Source organism: Lissotriton helveticus, chromosome 1_2 (assembly GCF_964261635.1).
Source record: "Lissotriton helveticus chromosome 1_2, aLisHel1.1, whole genome shotgun sequence".
NCBI classification, from domain to species: domain Eukaryota; kingdom Metazoa; phylum Chordata; class Amphibia; order Caudata; family Salamandridae; genus Lissotriton; species Lissotriton helveticus.
Genome location: NC_136058.1, coordinates 398,813,715 through 398,827,479, shown reverse-complemented (window position 1 = coordinate 398,827,479; position 13,765 = coordinate 398,813,715). Strand labels below are relative to the sequence as shown.

Genomic DNA, 13,765 nt, shown 5'->3' with positions numbered 1-13,765 from the left:
CGTAAAGCCCGATTGATCAGGATGAACCACTGTTGCAATTACTGTCCGCAGGAAGATCGCCAGGGCGTTCGCAAGGACCTTAGACTCAAAATTAAGCAGGGAGATAGGCCTATAAGACCCACACTCAGTTGCTGGTTCGTCCTTTTTAGGGCTCGGGCCTACCGTCCCACTGCGTCAGCAGTGGGCGTGGCCTAAGAGTCCTTTTCTCAGGGCTTCCGAAAACGTACCTAACGAATTCCAGGCTGCTCGTGGTTTTTCGTGCTTTTTTTTGCTACGTGCATTGCTATTGGCCTCCGTGTGTGTGTGTGCTTTAGAAACAGAACACGCAATAGGCCATAGGCGGTCGAGTAGCTCCGCCTATGGCCTATCTTCAATTTTCTCAGCCGTCACGGCGGAGATAATTGAGGACATATGGTGGCAGTGACGCGCGCGGGTGCACAACTCGTCGGCGGTTTACGATTATGTTTCTTTTTTTTTGCGGCTTCTGTTTTTTGTTGCGAGTTGCTCTCGTATCGGGCATACTAATATCTGTTATGAGATCGAGTAGGCAAGGGTGCTGAGAGATAGACTCGTATATTATATTTAAATTATATTTAAAACTTTTAATTGTGAGACTGGATACATTTCATGCCCATGATTTATGTCAGCAAATGGGGCCGCTTAGCTGTCTATGAACTGAATAACAAGAGCACTTGGAGCCGGCGCTTGCTTTCCAGCTGGAGTCAGCAAACTGCAAAAAATCCAAATATGTATTTAGATCACGGAGCTCTCCCTGTCAGCCTCTTCTCTGTGTCTACGCTGGGCTTAGGCAGGGTCAGTCTGCTCCCAGGGCATGGTTCTTGCGACACAGAGGGGTGCTGGGCTGGGGCAGGGTCAGTCAGCTTCTAGGGTATGGTTCTTGCATACACAGAGGGGCGCTGGGCTGGGGCAGGTTCAGACAGTGTTGAGTGCAGAGAGTGTTGAGTGCAGAGAGTGTTGAGGGCAGAGCGTGTTGAGGGCAGCGTGTTGAGGGCGTGCAGAGTGTGTGTGAGGGCAGAGTGTTGAGGGCAGAGTGTTGAGGGCAGAGTGTTGAGGGCAGAGTGTTGAGGGCAGAGTGTTGAGGGCAGAGTGTTGAGGGCAGCGTGTTGGCAGCGTGTTGGCAGAGTGTTGAGGGCAGCGTGTTGAGGGCAGCCTGTTGAGGGCGTGCAGAGGGCAGCGTGTTGAGGGCGTGCAGAGGGCAGAGTGTTGAGGGCGTGCAGAGGGCAGAGTGTTGAGGGCAGCGTGTTGAGGGCGTGCAGAGGGCAGCGTGTTGAGGGCGTGCAGAGGGCAGCGTGTTGAGGGCGTGCAGAGGGCAGAGTGTTGAGGGCGTGCAGAGGGCAGCGTGTTGAGGGCAGAGTGTTGAGGGCAGCCTGTTGAGGGCAGCGTGTTGAGGGCGTGCAGAGGGCAGCGTGTTGAGGGCGTGCATAGGGCAGAGTGTTGAGGGCGTGCAGAGGGCAGAGTGTTGAGGGCAGCGTGTTGAGGGCGTGCAGAGGGCAGCGTGTTGAGGGCGTGCAGAGGGCAGGGTGTTGAGGGCGTGCAGATGGCAGAGTGTTGAGGGCAGTGTGTTGAGGGCGTGCAGAGGGCAGCGTGTTGAGGGCGTGCAGAGGGCAGCGTGTTGAGGGCAGAGTGTTGAGGGCAGCCTGTTGAGGGCGTGCAGAGGGCAGCGTGTTGAGGGTGTGCAGAGGGCAGCGTGTTGAGGGCGTGCAGAGGGCAGAGTGTTGAGGGCAGCGTGTTGAGGGCGTGCAGAGGGCAGAGTGTTGAGGGCAGCGTGTTGAGGGCGTGCAGAGTGTTGAGGGCAGCGTGTTGAGGGCAGCGTGTTGAGGGCAGCGTGTTGAGGGCAGAGTGTTGAGGGCAGAGTGTTGAGGGCAGAGTGTTGAGGGCAGAGTGTTGAGGGCAGAGTGTTGAGGGCGTGCAGAGGGCAGCGTGTTGAGGGCGTGCAGAGGGCAGCGTGTTGAGGGCATGCAGAGGGCAGAGTGTTGAGGGCGTGCAGAGGGCAGCGTGTTGAGGGCAGAGTGTTGAGGGCAGCCTGTTGAGGGCAGCGTGTTGAGGGCGTGCAGAGGGCAGCGTGTTGAGGGCGTGCATAGGGCAGAGTGTTGAGGGCGTGCAGAGGGCAGAGTGTTGAGGGCAGCGTGTTGAGGGCTTGCAGAGGGCAGCGTGTTGAGGGCGTGCAGAGGGCAGAGTGTTGAGGGCGTGCAGAGGGCAGAGTGTTGAGGGCGTGCAGATGGCAGAGTGTTGAGGGCAGTGTGTTGAGGGCGTGCAGAGGGCAGCGTGTTGAGGGCGTGCAGAGGGCAGCGTGTTGAGGGCAGAGTGTTGAGGGCAGCCTGTTGAGGGCGTGCAGAGGGCAGCGTGTTGAGGGTGTGCAGAGGGCAGCGTGTTGAGGGCGTGCAGAGGGCAGAGTGTTGAGGGCAGCGTGTTGAGGGCGTGCAGAGTGTTGAGGGCAGCGTGTTGAGGGCAGCTTGTTGAGGGCAGCGTGTTGAGGGCAGCGTGTTGAGGGCAGAGTGTTGAGGGCAGAGTGTTGATGGCAGCGTGTTGAGGGCAGCGTGTTGAGGACGTGCAGAGTGTGTGTGAGTGCAGAGTGTTGAGGGCGTGCAGAGGGCAGAGTGTTGAGGGCAGAGGGCAGTGTTGAGGGCGTGCAGATGGCAGAGTGTTGAGGGCGTGTTGAGGGCAGCGTGTTGAGGGCAGCGTGTGAGTGAGTGAGTGTGGCAGAGTGTGAGTGAGTGCGGCAGAGAGTGAGTGCGGCAGAGAGTGAGTGAGTGCGGCAGAGAGTGAATGAGTGCGGCAGAGTGTGAGTGAGTGCGGCAGAGTGTGAGTGAGTGCTGCAGAGTGTGAGTGAGTGCTGCAGAGTGTGTGCAGAGTGTGAGTGAGTGCTGCAGAGTGTGAGTGAGTGCTGCAGAGTGTGAGTGAGTGCTGCAGAGTGTGAGTGAGTGCTGCAGAGTGTGAGTGAGTGCTGCAGAGTGTGAGTGAGTGCTGCAGAGTGTGAGTGAGTGCTGCAGAGTGTGAGTGAGTGCTGCAGAGTGTGAGTGAGTGCAGAGTGTGAGTGAGTGCAGAGTGCAGAGTGAAGAGTGCAGAGTGAAGAGTGTAGAGTGAAGAGTGAGAGTGCAGAGTGAGTGCAGAATGAGAGTGAGTGCAGAATGAGAGTGAGTGCAGAATGAGAGTGAGTGCAGAATGAGAGCAGAATTAGAGTGAGTGCAGAATGAGAGTGAGTGCAGAATGAGTGCAGAATGAGAGTGAGTGCAGAGTAACTGCAGACTGAGTGCAGAATGACTGCAGAGTAAGAGTGAGTGTGCAGGAAAAGACCACACACATAAGACCACACACATAAGACCACACACATAAGACCACACACACACCACTCACCACCACACACACCACCACACACCACCACGCACACCACCACACACTCACCACCACACACTCACCACCACACACGCAACCAGCCGTCACTGCACACTTTCACCGGGCACAAACACCACCAGCCGTCAGTGTACGCTTTCACCGGGCACAAACACCATCAGCTGTCAGTGCAGGCTTCCACCAAGCACACACACCTCCAGCCGGCAGTGCACGCTTCCACCAAGCACACACACCACCAGCCATCAGTGCACAATTTCTACAGGCACACACACCACCAGCCATCAGTGCACACATCAATTGTTAATGCATCCACAATTAACTATTGTAGCAATCGCAGTATGTTGCACTTTACTTTTAAACATATTCATCTAAAGCGCAGCATGCCACCATTGCTACAATTCCAATCCAACCCACATAATTCCACTACACACCACATGCATATACTCCATAACACATGGCTAAAAGACATTGCCATTTACAATGCCATTAGCTCTAACTCAAATAAATCCGAGACCTATTGCATTTCTAATGCTTGTTGGGATGACCGCCACCTCAGACGTTCTTTGGTGCTCCGGGAGACACCATTATCTTCAGGCAGTCTGAAACCTACTCTGGAGGTACTCCCTGATTTTATCCATCATGCTTTTATATAATTCTAACGGGAGCTCATCAGGCCCGTCGCTTGCCCTGTTTGCAAGGTTCCTATTGTCTTATTGATTTAGTCCACTGTCAGGTCTTGGTCTAGTGCGTCTCGGTCCTCATTCGTTAGCATTGGCAGGGTCAGGTCTTTCAGGAAGTCTCTCCCAGTATTTCTGTCCCCTTGTTGTCAGTGTCCTCAAGGATACAGTTCCGTCCTTTGTCTTGTCTCTCTAACCATGTAAGCAACTCATTGGCTTTATCACCGACATCATAGAGACAATGCTGGGTAGCCAGCGCATGAGTGCACGCTATTTTCCATTAGTGCTCTTAATGCGTGCTGCTTCAGTTGATGGTGTAATGGGAGAGAAACTGATTCCCCACTTGCCAACCGAACCTCCAGGAAAGCACATTCCTTGTCCTGAGCCTCGCACTTCAATTTACGTTCCTTCGACATTCTCCAAATCAAGGCTTGTGTCTGGCCTCGAATCACTGCCTTAAATTCACCCTATAGCATGCAAGCTGATTCAACAGGCCGCCCGTTCTCCTTAACCCCTTCTGCACTCATGACGAGCTTAGCTCGTCATGAGCGACGACGCTCGTATGCTCATGACGAGCTGAGCTCGTCATGTAACGCGGCTTTTTTTCAAAACGCCGCACACAGCGGGGAAAACCGCTAGCGCGCAAGCGGTTAAAATAGAATTCTGCTCTATCTCTCATACGAGCTTTGAACGTCTTGTCTTTTAATTATCACGGATCAACCCTTGGGGGTAGGATGAAGTTCACAACCTGACCATCGAGTCGCACCTCCACCAGCAAATGGTCTGAGATTCCCCCTACTATGTGCGTAGCATCTCTAAAATCAACTTTATGGACAGTCTGGGTGAAAGGATGGTGCAGGCATGCCAGACTACCATGTGCTGTAGACAGGTGTGTCCGGTTATGATACCCTCTACCCCTCTAGGGGCATTTAGGAGTATCATGAATATAGTATAGGTGCAGTTCTGTCACTCCAGTCACCCCAATGCGTATATGCTCTGTAGTAAGCGTCTTATCCTTCCACAGGATGAGTCAGTCTTGTCTGGGTCTCTTTCCTGTTTCCCGGCACTTGAATGGCACACCCGAACACTCGAGAGAGCAGTGACCCACCAGCAGGCTTTTGTGGTGCGCTTTTGTCCTGGATGTAGGGCTGCATACAGTAGGGCACCCACTCTGTCTTTTTTTGCCTTTGCCTGAAGATCAGCAGTCCCAAGGTTGCCGTCATACCTGGCCTGTCGGTAAGTGCAGGCCCTCTGGAGGCCCGACCGTCAGCAATTGAGCCCACACTGTGGCCGGCTGGACCACAGGTGTAAGCTCAGACAGGGTGTTTGACACTGGAGTAGTTGTAGTCCCTCATGGGCCTCTGACACAGAGTAGTCAGAAATTCAGCAGCTAAAAGCCCAACACATGCTCTCCAGGAAGCCAGGAGATTTAGACCCTGTTGTGTTAGGAATTTGGCAAATGCAACCTTGAAAACGCCGTTGGCAGCACACAATCTACCAACTGGGCCTCAAGAATCACATTGTCGTAGAGTTTTATTTTTTGCCTTGAACTGTTGGGAGAGTCTTGGCGAGGCGGGGGGGAAGTCCCTCAGACTAGTTGGTCCTGCTGGATGGCTTTCCGGCCCACCCTACAGATAACGAGGATGTGTCGGACCTTGCTTCTTCCAGGACAGCCCTGTCCTCCCTTCCCTTTCTTACCAGACAGGCAGGCTTCTAGGCAGACTTCTAGGCTCTTCTGGACAGGTACACAGCTACTCCATTAAGTAATTCAGCCTGCAGGTGATGTCCCCTCAACTTAGATAGGCTGACACCATCCCTGGTGTCACAGCAGCACCTGAGTACTTTGTAGAGCACTTTATTCCTTGGTAACAGAGGACTTTGAACTAGGGTATAAAAAAGGGATAGATGGTCCCACTTGGATACACAACTGGCAGGCAGGAGATGCGGTTTACTCTGTCGCACTCTCACATTGCATTTATGCTACGCACACCAACACCCTAAACATGCACTTGATGTTATCGCAAAATCTGGGCACAGGTATAGAAATGGAGCATTACATGGGTGTGTCAGTAGGAAGCCACTACACTGACCATGTTCAAAGATCTCATCAGGCTATTGATCCTTACAACAGGGTGCATTGCCACCACCGCTCTAGCTGTTAAACCCATGACAGTCCTCTGCCTTAAATAAGGGAACACTTGGTGTGACCCTCCAGGTCACAGGACCGGTCCAAGACCTCTCATAGTCCCTTGTTAGAAGTTGCACAATACTGGGGTGGCAGAAAAATTCAGTCTAATTTTCCTGTCTGGACAAAGATGGTGTCCTGTTTTTCTGCACCCGGTACATCCAGGTGCAGAAAAACCTAACAAAGGATAATCAGGTGGAATAAAATGAACACATGAAAGTACGCCTTAATTTCATTGCCCTCGATTCATACTCTGGACCATAGTTGAGGGATATGTCTAGGCATAGTCCTCGCAATACACAATAGATTTGTGTGTGGCAGAGGCCAAACTCAAAAGTCAGGATACCAGCTACAAGTAGGTGGTAACTCAGGGCAGGGGTAAAATGCCTGTTGTCCATGGAGGGGAAATTCCCGTTCCAGAAATCTAGATTAAAAATTAATAAATAGTATCCTTTTTTAAATATCTGTTTGGTGCCAGTGCATATGACTTTAATTTCTGCCTTTGGGATTCTATGTTACAAGTCCATACGGTGCATGTATCCTTTGTGAGCTTAATAAAATGTTGAAAATTCTATAAATCCTCACTCCTACTCTGCTCTGTCTGAAAAACAGCTCAACATTTTCAATATTCTGCAACTCTGCATTGATTTGGCTTGCAAATTATATTTTAGGAAATTTTCATGTATTAACTATTTAATTTTAATACTATAGGTGATTGAAATTACTGACGAAAAAAGCAAGATTTAGCACCAGGCAACGGAAGTCAGTGCCATAAGAAGGATTATTTTGAAAAACTGAAGGACATCCAACCTTCTACGTTTAAACAATTTCCAAAATCTAGGTGTGGCGAGGAAGTGGGAGCTGAGGAAAGTACTATACTGTCAGTGAAGTCTCTAATTTAGCATTTCATTAACCAGAGCAAAGCCATATCCGTGCACAGAATAACGTTCATCTAAAACATCATGTAATTCCAGAGAGGAAGCACACACTGCATAAAAGAAAGTTATAACAAAAGGTTTCTTCTGCAGACCATCAAAGAAAAGATGCTGAAAGAAGACTCCGAAGCTGACACGTTAACAACCGAAAGATTGGAAAATCACCTTTGTTCAACAACCGTTTTTAACCAGTTACGCAAGTTTGAGACTATCTGCCTCTGGGTAGAAAACCACGACCCACTCTGCTCACTCTGGCGAAAACCTTAAAAATTCACCACTTTATTGTGTTCATAACAGTCTCAGATTGTTTCCTTTTTATTGTGTACTGTTCTGTAATTCTATGTAAATTGCCTCAACATTATCTGCTGTGCGTGAGTGATATGTAAAACTGTTAAAGATAAAAATGGAATAAATGAGCACAGTTGCGCTATAGGTAATGTAAATACATCCTCGTCTTCAGAACTACAAATCTTAACCTTACCCCAAACATAGAAAGGGTAAAAGGAACTGATGTTCTGCGACTAATGATCCACAATAGTACTGTGCACGTTCTAACGCCCTCAGTTACTGCCATTACGCCAGTGCAAAAAGGTACTTCTCAGTTTAATCATTAAATATCAGACTAACACCTTATCACTGCATTGCTAAGAACCTATACAAATAGATTTGAGAAAATCTTCAGTCACAAAATAAGTTGCTGCCGGAGAGGCTATAACCAAAAGACTATTATCTGCGAATAACATTTCGACTGGTGTTACAGGGCTGCTTCCAGACATATTTTGCTCAATTCAAGTGTTAAGAAGATTATACACAATTTCTTTTAGAGATAAATGCTGAACATTATCTAAACAAACCTGACTCTAAAATCGGGTTCCCTCTTACCGTGGCATATAAGCAAGAGAAAACTAATCGTAGAGATATTAACTCTAGGTATACACCTAATAAAAACACGAACTGTGAGAACAAATTCAGTGTTCAAAAACACCTCAATGAAGGCAAAATAACCTAATTTGGGGACAAAAGTTACATGTGCCTTTTAAAAAGATACCAGACAGGTAGCTGGATAACTTCTTCTTTATTCACGACCTCCACAGTGCCACCAGGATAGCTTATCAGGACACCTATAACATCGCTCTCTTCAACTCAGCATGCCCTCACTGTCAACATTCTAAAGCAGCCTTCAGGGACAAGGAACATACCACAGGGGGAGGAAAGGGAGGGGAGTAGGAAGGTACCATATGCTGCATAACATTATATGTAAAATAACCCATATAACTACCAATAAAGTTCCTGGGAAAGTACATCCTTAATATCTGCGTATAGTAATATTGTACTGCACATTTATGAACAGGAGATTATAACAGTGCCAAAAAAGACACAGCCATAAATCTTATCTCACAGAATTTGACAGAATGCACACTGGGGGAATCCACTCTCAGTGCAAAGTATGCCAAAAAAGTTTCAGGCGTAAATCTTATCTCACTGAGCATATGAGAATCCACACTGGGGAAAACCACTCTCCGTGCAAAGTATGCCAAAAAAGCTTCAGGCGTAAATCTTATCTTACTGAGCATATGAGAATCCACACTGGGGAAAAACCTTATCAGTGCTCTGAATGCCAGAAAAGATTTAGAGTCAAAGCGACTCTACATCAACATGCATTAACCCACTCTGTGGAAAAACCTTACCAGTGCTCTGAATGCCAAAAAAGTTTCAGTGAAAAAATCCGTCTCACTCAGCATATAAGAACCCACACTGGGGAAAACCCTTATCAGTGTTCTGAATGCCCAAAACATTTCAACCGTAAATCACTTCTAACTGCACATTTGAGATTCCACACTGGGGAAAAACCTTATCAGTGCTCTGAATGCCAGAAAAGGTTTTGTAACAAACCGAGCCTATCTCAACATGCATTAACCCACTCTGTGGAAAAACCTTATCAGTGCGCTGAATGCCCAAAACATTTCAACCGTAAATCACATCTAACTGCATATTTGAGATTCCACACTGGGGAAAAACCTTATCAGTGCTCTGAATGCCAGAAATGTTTCAGTGACCAAAGCAATCTCACTCGGCATATAAGAACCCACACTGGGTATAAACCTTTTCAGTGCTCTGAATGCCACAAATGTTTCAGTGAAAAAATCTGTCTCACTCAGCATATAAGAACCCACACTGGGGAAAACCCTTATCAGTGTTCTGAATGCCCAAAACATTTCAACCGTAAATCACTTCTAACTGCACATTTGAGATTCCACACTGGGGAAAAACCTTATCAGTGCTCGGAATGCCAGAAAAGGTTCAGCTGTAAATCTCATCTCACTGAACATATGAGAATCCACACTGGGGAAAAACCTTATCAGTGCTCTGAATGCCAGAAATGTTTCAGTGAAAAACGCTTTCTCACTGTGCATATAAGAACCCACACTGGGGAACAACCTTATCAGTGCTCTGAATGTCAGAAATGTTTCATAAACAAATTCAGTCTCACTAAGCATATAAGAACCCACACTGGGGAAAAACCTTATCAGTGCTCTGAATGCCCAAAAGATTTCAGACGTACATCACATCTAACTGCACATGTGAGATTCCACACTGGGGAAAAACCTTATCAGTGCACTGAATGCCAGAAATGTTTCAGTGACAAAATAATACTCACTCAACATACAAGAACCCACACTGGGGAAAAACCTTATCAGTGCTCTGAATGCCAAAAATGTTTCAGTCAAAAAATCAGTCTTACTCAGCATATAAGAAGCCATACTGGGGAAAAACCTTATCAGTGCTCTGAATGCCAGAAATGTTTCAGCCGTAAATCTCATCTCACTAAACATGTGAGAATCCACACTGGAGAAAAAAAATTATCAGTGCTCTAAATGTCAGAAAAGATTCAGAGGTAGAGATGGTTACAAGCGCCATAAGAAAACACACTATCAAAATAATTCAGTGCTCCAAGTGCCAGAAAAGCATCAATTTTAAACGCAATCTCACTCTACATGAGCAGACGCACACAGGGAAAAAACATTACCTATGCTGTGAATGACAGAAATTCCTATTTGATAGGTACAGCCTCACAAACCATAAGCGACTCCATACTGATGAAAAACCTTATGAGTGCTCTGAATGCCAGAAAAGCTGCAGAGAAAAACGCTATCTCACCATGAGAAGCTCCACACTGGAGAAAACCCTTATGCCTTAAAAGCTTGAATCTGAAAGACTGTTCTGCTTCATGGGAGATCCCGCTCTGGGGAAAAATCTTAGGAGTGCTCGAAATGCAAGCAACGTTTTGGTTACAAATTACTTCTCACTTGACATGAGCGGGAAAAAAGCCTTATGTGTGTTCTGAATGTCAGATAAGGTTTAGTCTCAAATACAATGTCACTTCAGAAGAGAGAATTCCCACTGGACTAAAGCCTAATACAGGACGGTTAAAGCCAGAAACGTTTTACTCAGAAAGGAGATCTCACTAAACATGAGAAATGCATCCACACCACGTGAAAAGTAAGGCGTATCTTGAGTTGCAGAAAAGCTTCTAACAACCTGACTTTACATGAGAGAGCACATATTTTAGTTGCAATAGGATTCATCAAGAAACTCTTGCGGGATAACTTAGACTGCCCGCATTCAACCTCCAAAGAAATTTCAGGCCTGGAATTTTTTTTAATTGCAACCGAATCCACAATTTGAGTATCTGAAAGTTACAAAACTCTTAAGGTCTTTCTTGACACAGAGAAGTGTTAGTGCTTGCAAATATCAACTAATTGCCAAACAAATCACAATATTAATGTCTTAAATTTTACTCCACCCAAAAGGTTTCTACTCACCCTTGTTTCTTAACATATGACTGATATCTATATTTTCATGGTAAGATTAAGCCTATGTGGAGTTCCTCAATGAAGAACTCCGCAAAGTGACAAAAAAACTCTGGCGGTCTACGCAGATTTCCGCAAGCATCGGAGTGCGTAAGAGTCATGCCGTTCGTGGTGATTTTGATCTCCTGGTGTTTGTCCCGCCCTATAAAAATAATTGCGAAAGGGACCATGTGCAGCACAAGAGGATGCAGCTGCTTCTACTCAAGCAGCAGCTTTGTCAATGCAAAGGAAAGTTTCTCAATGCGAGTGGTGTGACCGGCCACGACCACTTGCATTGAGAAATCCGACGACCCGCTCTGAGAAATCTCGCCAGGAGGTTGATTTTGCTCGCCAACTAGACCATGGCGAGCGCGAGCAAGGAAAAATCTCATCAGGAGGTGGATTTTCCTCGCTCCAGCACATAACGTTGAAGAGTGTGAGCGTTGAAAAAACCTTGCTACGCTCCACGGAGCGGAGTTTTTAGGAACTACGTGAGCTCCGCGGAGTACGGAAAACTCCGCCTGCGGAGTTCACCACCCAAAATGAGATAATATACAACAGCAGGAAAACATAACACACCAGTTACTTGCCTTTGGTAAAACTCTTTCTGGTCGCTACTCCTTTACCCGCAGATTCCTCACCTTGTGAATATTCCCCACACGCCAGACTGGGTCCTCCAAGTTTAAAGCAGAGTAGGAGACAACATCCAGCTCAGTGTCGACATCATTCTGCTCCAGAAGTGACAAGCGGAGACTCCTATAAGCACTTTCCATGCGCTCTGTGAACAACTTCAGAGGTCTATGAGTTCATTATCTCACAGGTCTGTATCACATATGCAGGCCCTGGGCAGATTTTAATTCACCATTTTTATCATGATTAGAATTCAGATGAAGTCTTTTCATTTCCAAAAATTCTAATTGAATTCTCAGCAGCAAGGGTATATATAAATCGTTGAGTGATGACTGCGCAGTGCTCAAGATGAAAGTGATATGATGATAAAACAGTCCGATCCACATTTTGTACACAAAAACAGGACTGTAAATACTTTCGTACAATAAAAGTTAAGCAAAGGCGATTCTTAGAAGACATAATTTATATGAAATAGTCCTTGTATAGTCAATGTTTCGACCCTTCCAGTTAATTACCGTGGTCTCATCAGGACGGTAGATCAGCGCCTCTCCAATTTGCCCATACAATGGTAGGGTAGGGGTCAGTTTGGGTGGGGGTGGCAATATCTGTCTTTTTTACATACAAAGCCTTACCATAAGGCACTGCATCAGGTTGGCCCTCGCTTCCTACAAGATGTTCAAATGATATGCCCCATCTCGTACTCCATGGGCCAGCTATAGTAGGCAGGTATGTTTACCCAGAATAAAAAGTGTCCATTGGGGAGGAAGACGTTTCTCCTACTCCACCTCCAAATGGTGGAACTCTAGCCAATCATTTGAGGTCAGCCTCAAGTATTGAAGTTCAGGAAGGAACTTAAGCTTTTTCTTTTCAGCCCATAGTTTAATGTTCTCATCTAACTGCTAGGCAAATGTTTAGGTATTTTATATCCCGTACTGTCAGGTTTTAAATGACAATAGTGCCAAGATGCCTTTTTGGTAATTGTGTGCTTGATAAAAAAATTAACATTAACATTATCAGACTCTGCTAGCTGCAGTCTGATGCTAATAATATAAAATAAACACAGCCTTCTCTTAACTTTAAAAGGAAAATATGACCTTGTTCTTATTTAAAAATTAACTCAAACCTGTGAGTTAATCGAGTGGTGTCTGGGAGCTACTGGTAGCTCGCGATCGACTGGTTGAAGACACCTGCTTTACATTTAATAAAATTCGGCCAAAAGCCATTCCAAATATTTAAGTATTTATTGTTTTGGGGGAGGGGTCTATTGTGATTTTGAGCCCTTACATTCATGTTTTATCCTTTTTACATCATGAGTTCTTATGCGTCAACTGTATTCCTGTTTAAATTGTATTCCTTTTTTTGGTGTTTTTAAAAACCTTTTCTAAGAACGTGAATTGACGAGGTTTCTTTTTTTCTCTCAGTTGATATGTTTTCACCCTTCTTTGTGGATTTTTTGTAAACTGTTCAATTTTTTCCATTCTTTGGCACCACCAGTGTTGCAGTGCATAGGTTTCAGTATTTATTTCCCTTTTTTGCTGAGGGTGATTTTGGTATGAATTCAGATTTTCCTTGCGCACTTTTACTCTCACCTTTTCCTAATCACGTTGGGTTACCGTACTGCAGACTTTGTATTTGAAATTCATCTTCCCCTTGTCACCTGATCTTATTCTGTTTTTTTCTCTGGCTGCAATGGACTTCTATGCACCTATATTGAAACTCGATTTGTACAAATTTGCTTCAAGCATTTTTGGTTTCCCTTTCATTGCAGGTGATTGATCTTGCCCTTTTTTTTTATTTCTTTGTGTTCATGCAACCTCATTTAAAAAAATGTAAAGTTTTCCATTGTGATTTCATTTATGTTGCTTTTTATTTTTTTTAGTTGCACTTACTTTAGAGCAGACTTGGTTGCTTTTTTAAATAAGTTTTACCAGCAAGCACAAGGAGATGATGGACGGAGTGCTGAAACCTTTCAGACACTTACCCCCAGTCACAGATTTGGGTTGAATCCATTATCATTCTTTAGCTCACTTAACCACCCCAGTTCAGACCCAGCCATATGCAAATCAGTCTTGATGCTTGTTTCCGGTCCAGTTGAGACCTGACTTGGCAGTTCGG

General features: G+C 46.1%; 1 protein-coding gene across 1 annotated transcript in view; it reads left to right on the top strand.

Annotated features, from left to right (window-relative positions):
* The window catches only part of LOC144806386 (uncharacterized), a 64,603-nt gene extending 51,571 nt beyond the window's left edge, over positions 1 to 13,032 (top strand). The window contains exon 5 of the mRNA XM_078672753.1: positions 6,946 to 13,032. Coding sequence (XP_078528879.1) covers positions 8,582 to 10,045 — 1,464 coding nt within the window. The 5' untranslated portion in view covers positions 6,946 to 8,581 and the 3' untranslated portion in view covers positions 10,046 to 13,032. The remainder of the gene's footprint in view (positions 1 to 6,945) is intronic.
* The last annotated feature ends 733 nt before the right edge of the window (positions 13,033 to 13,765 follow it).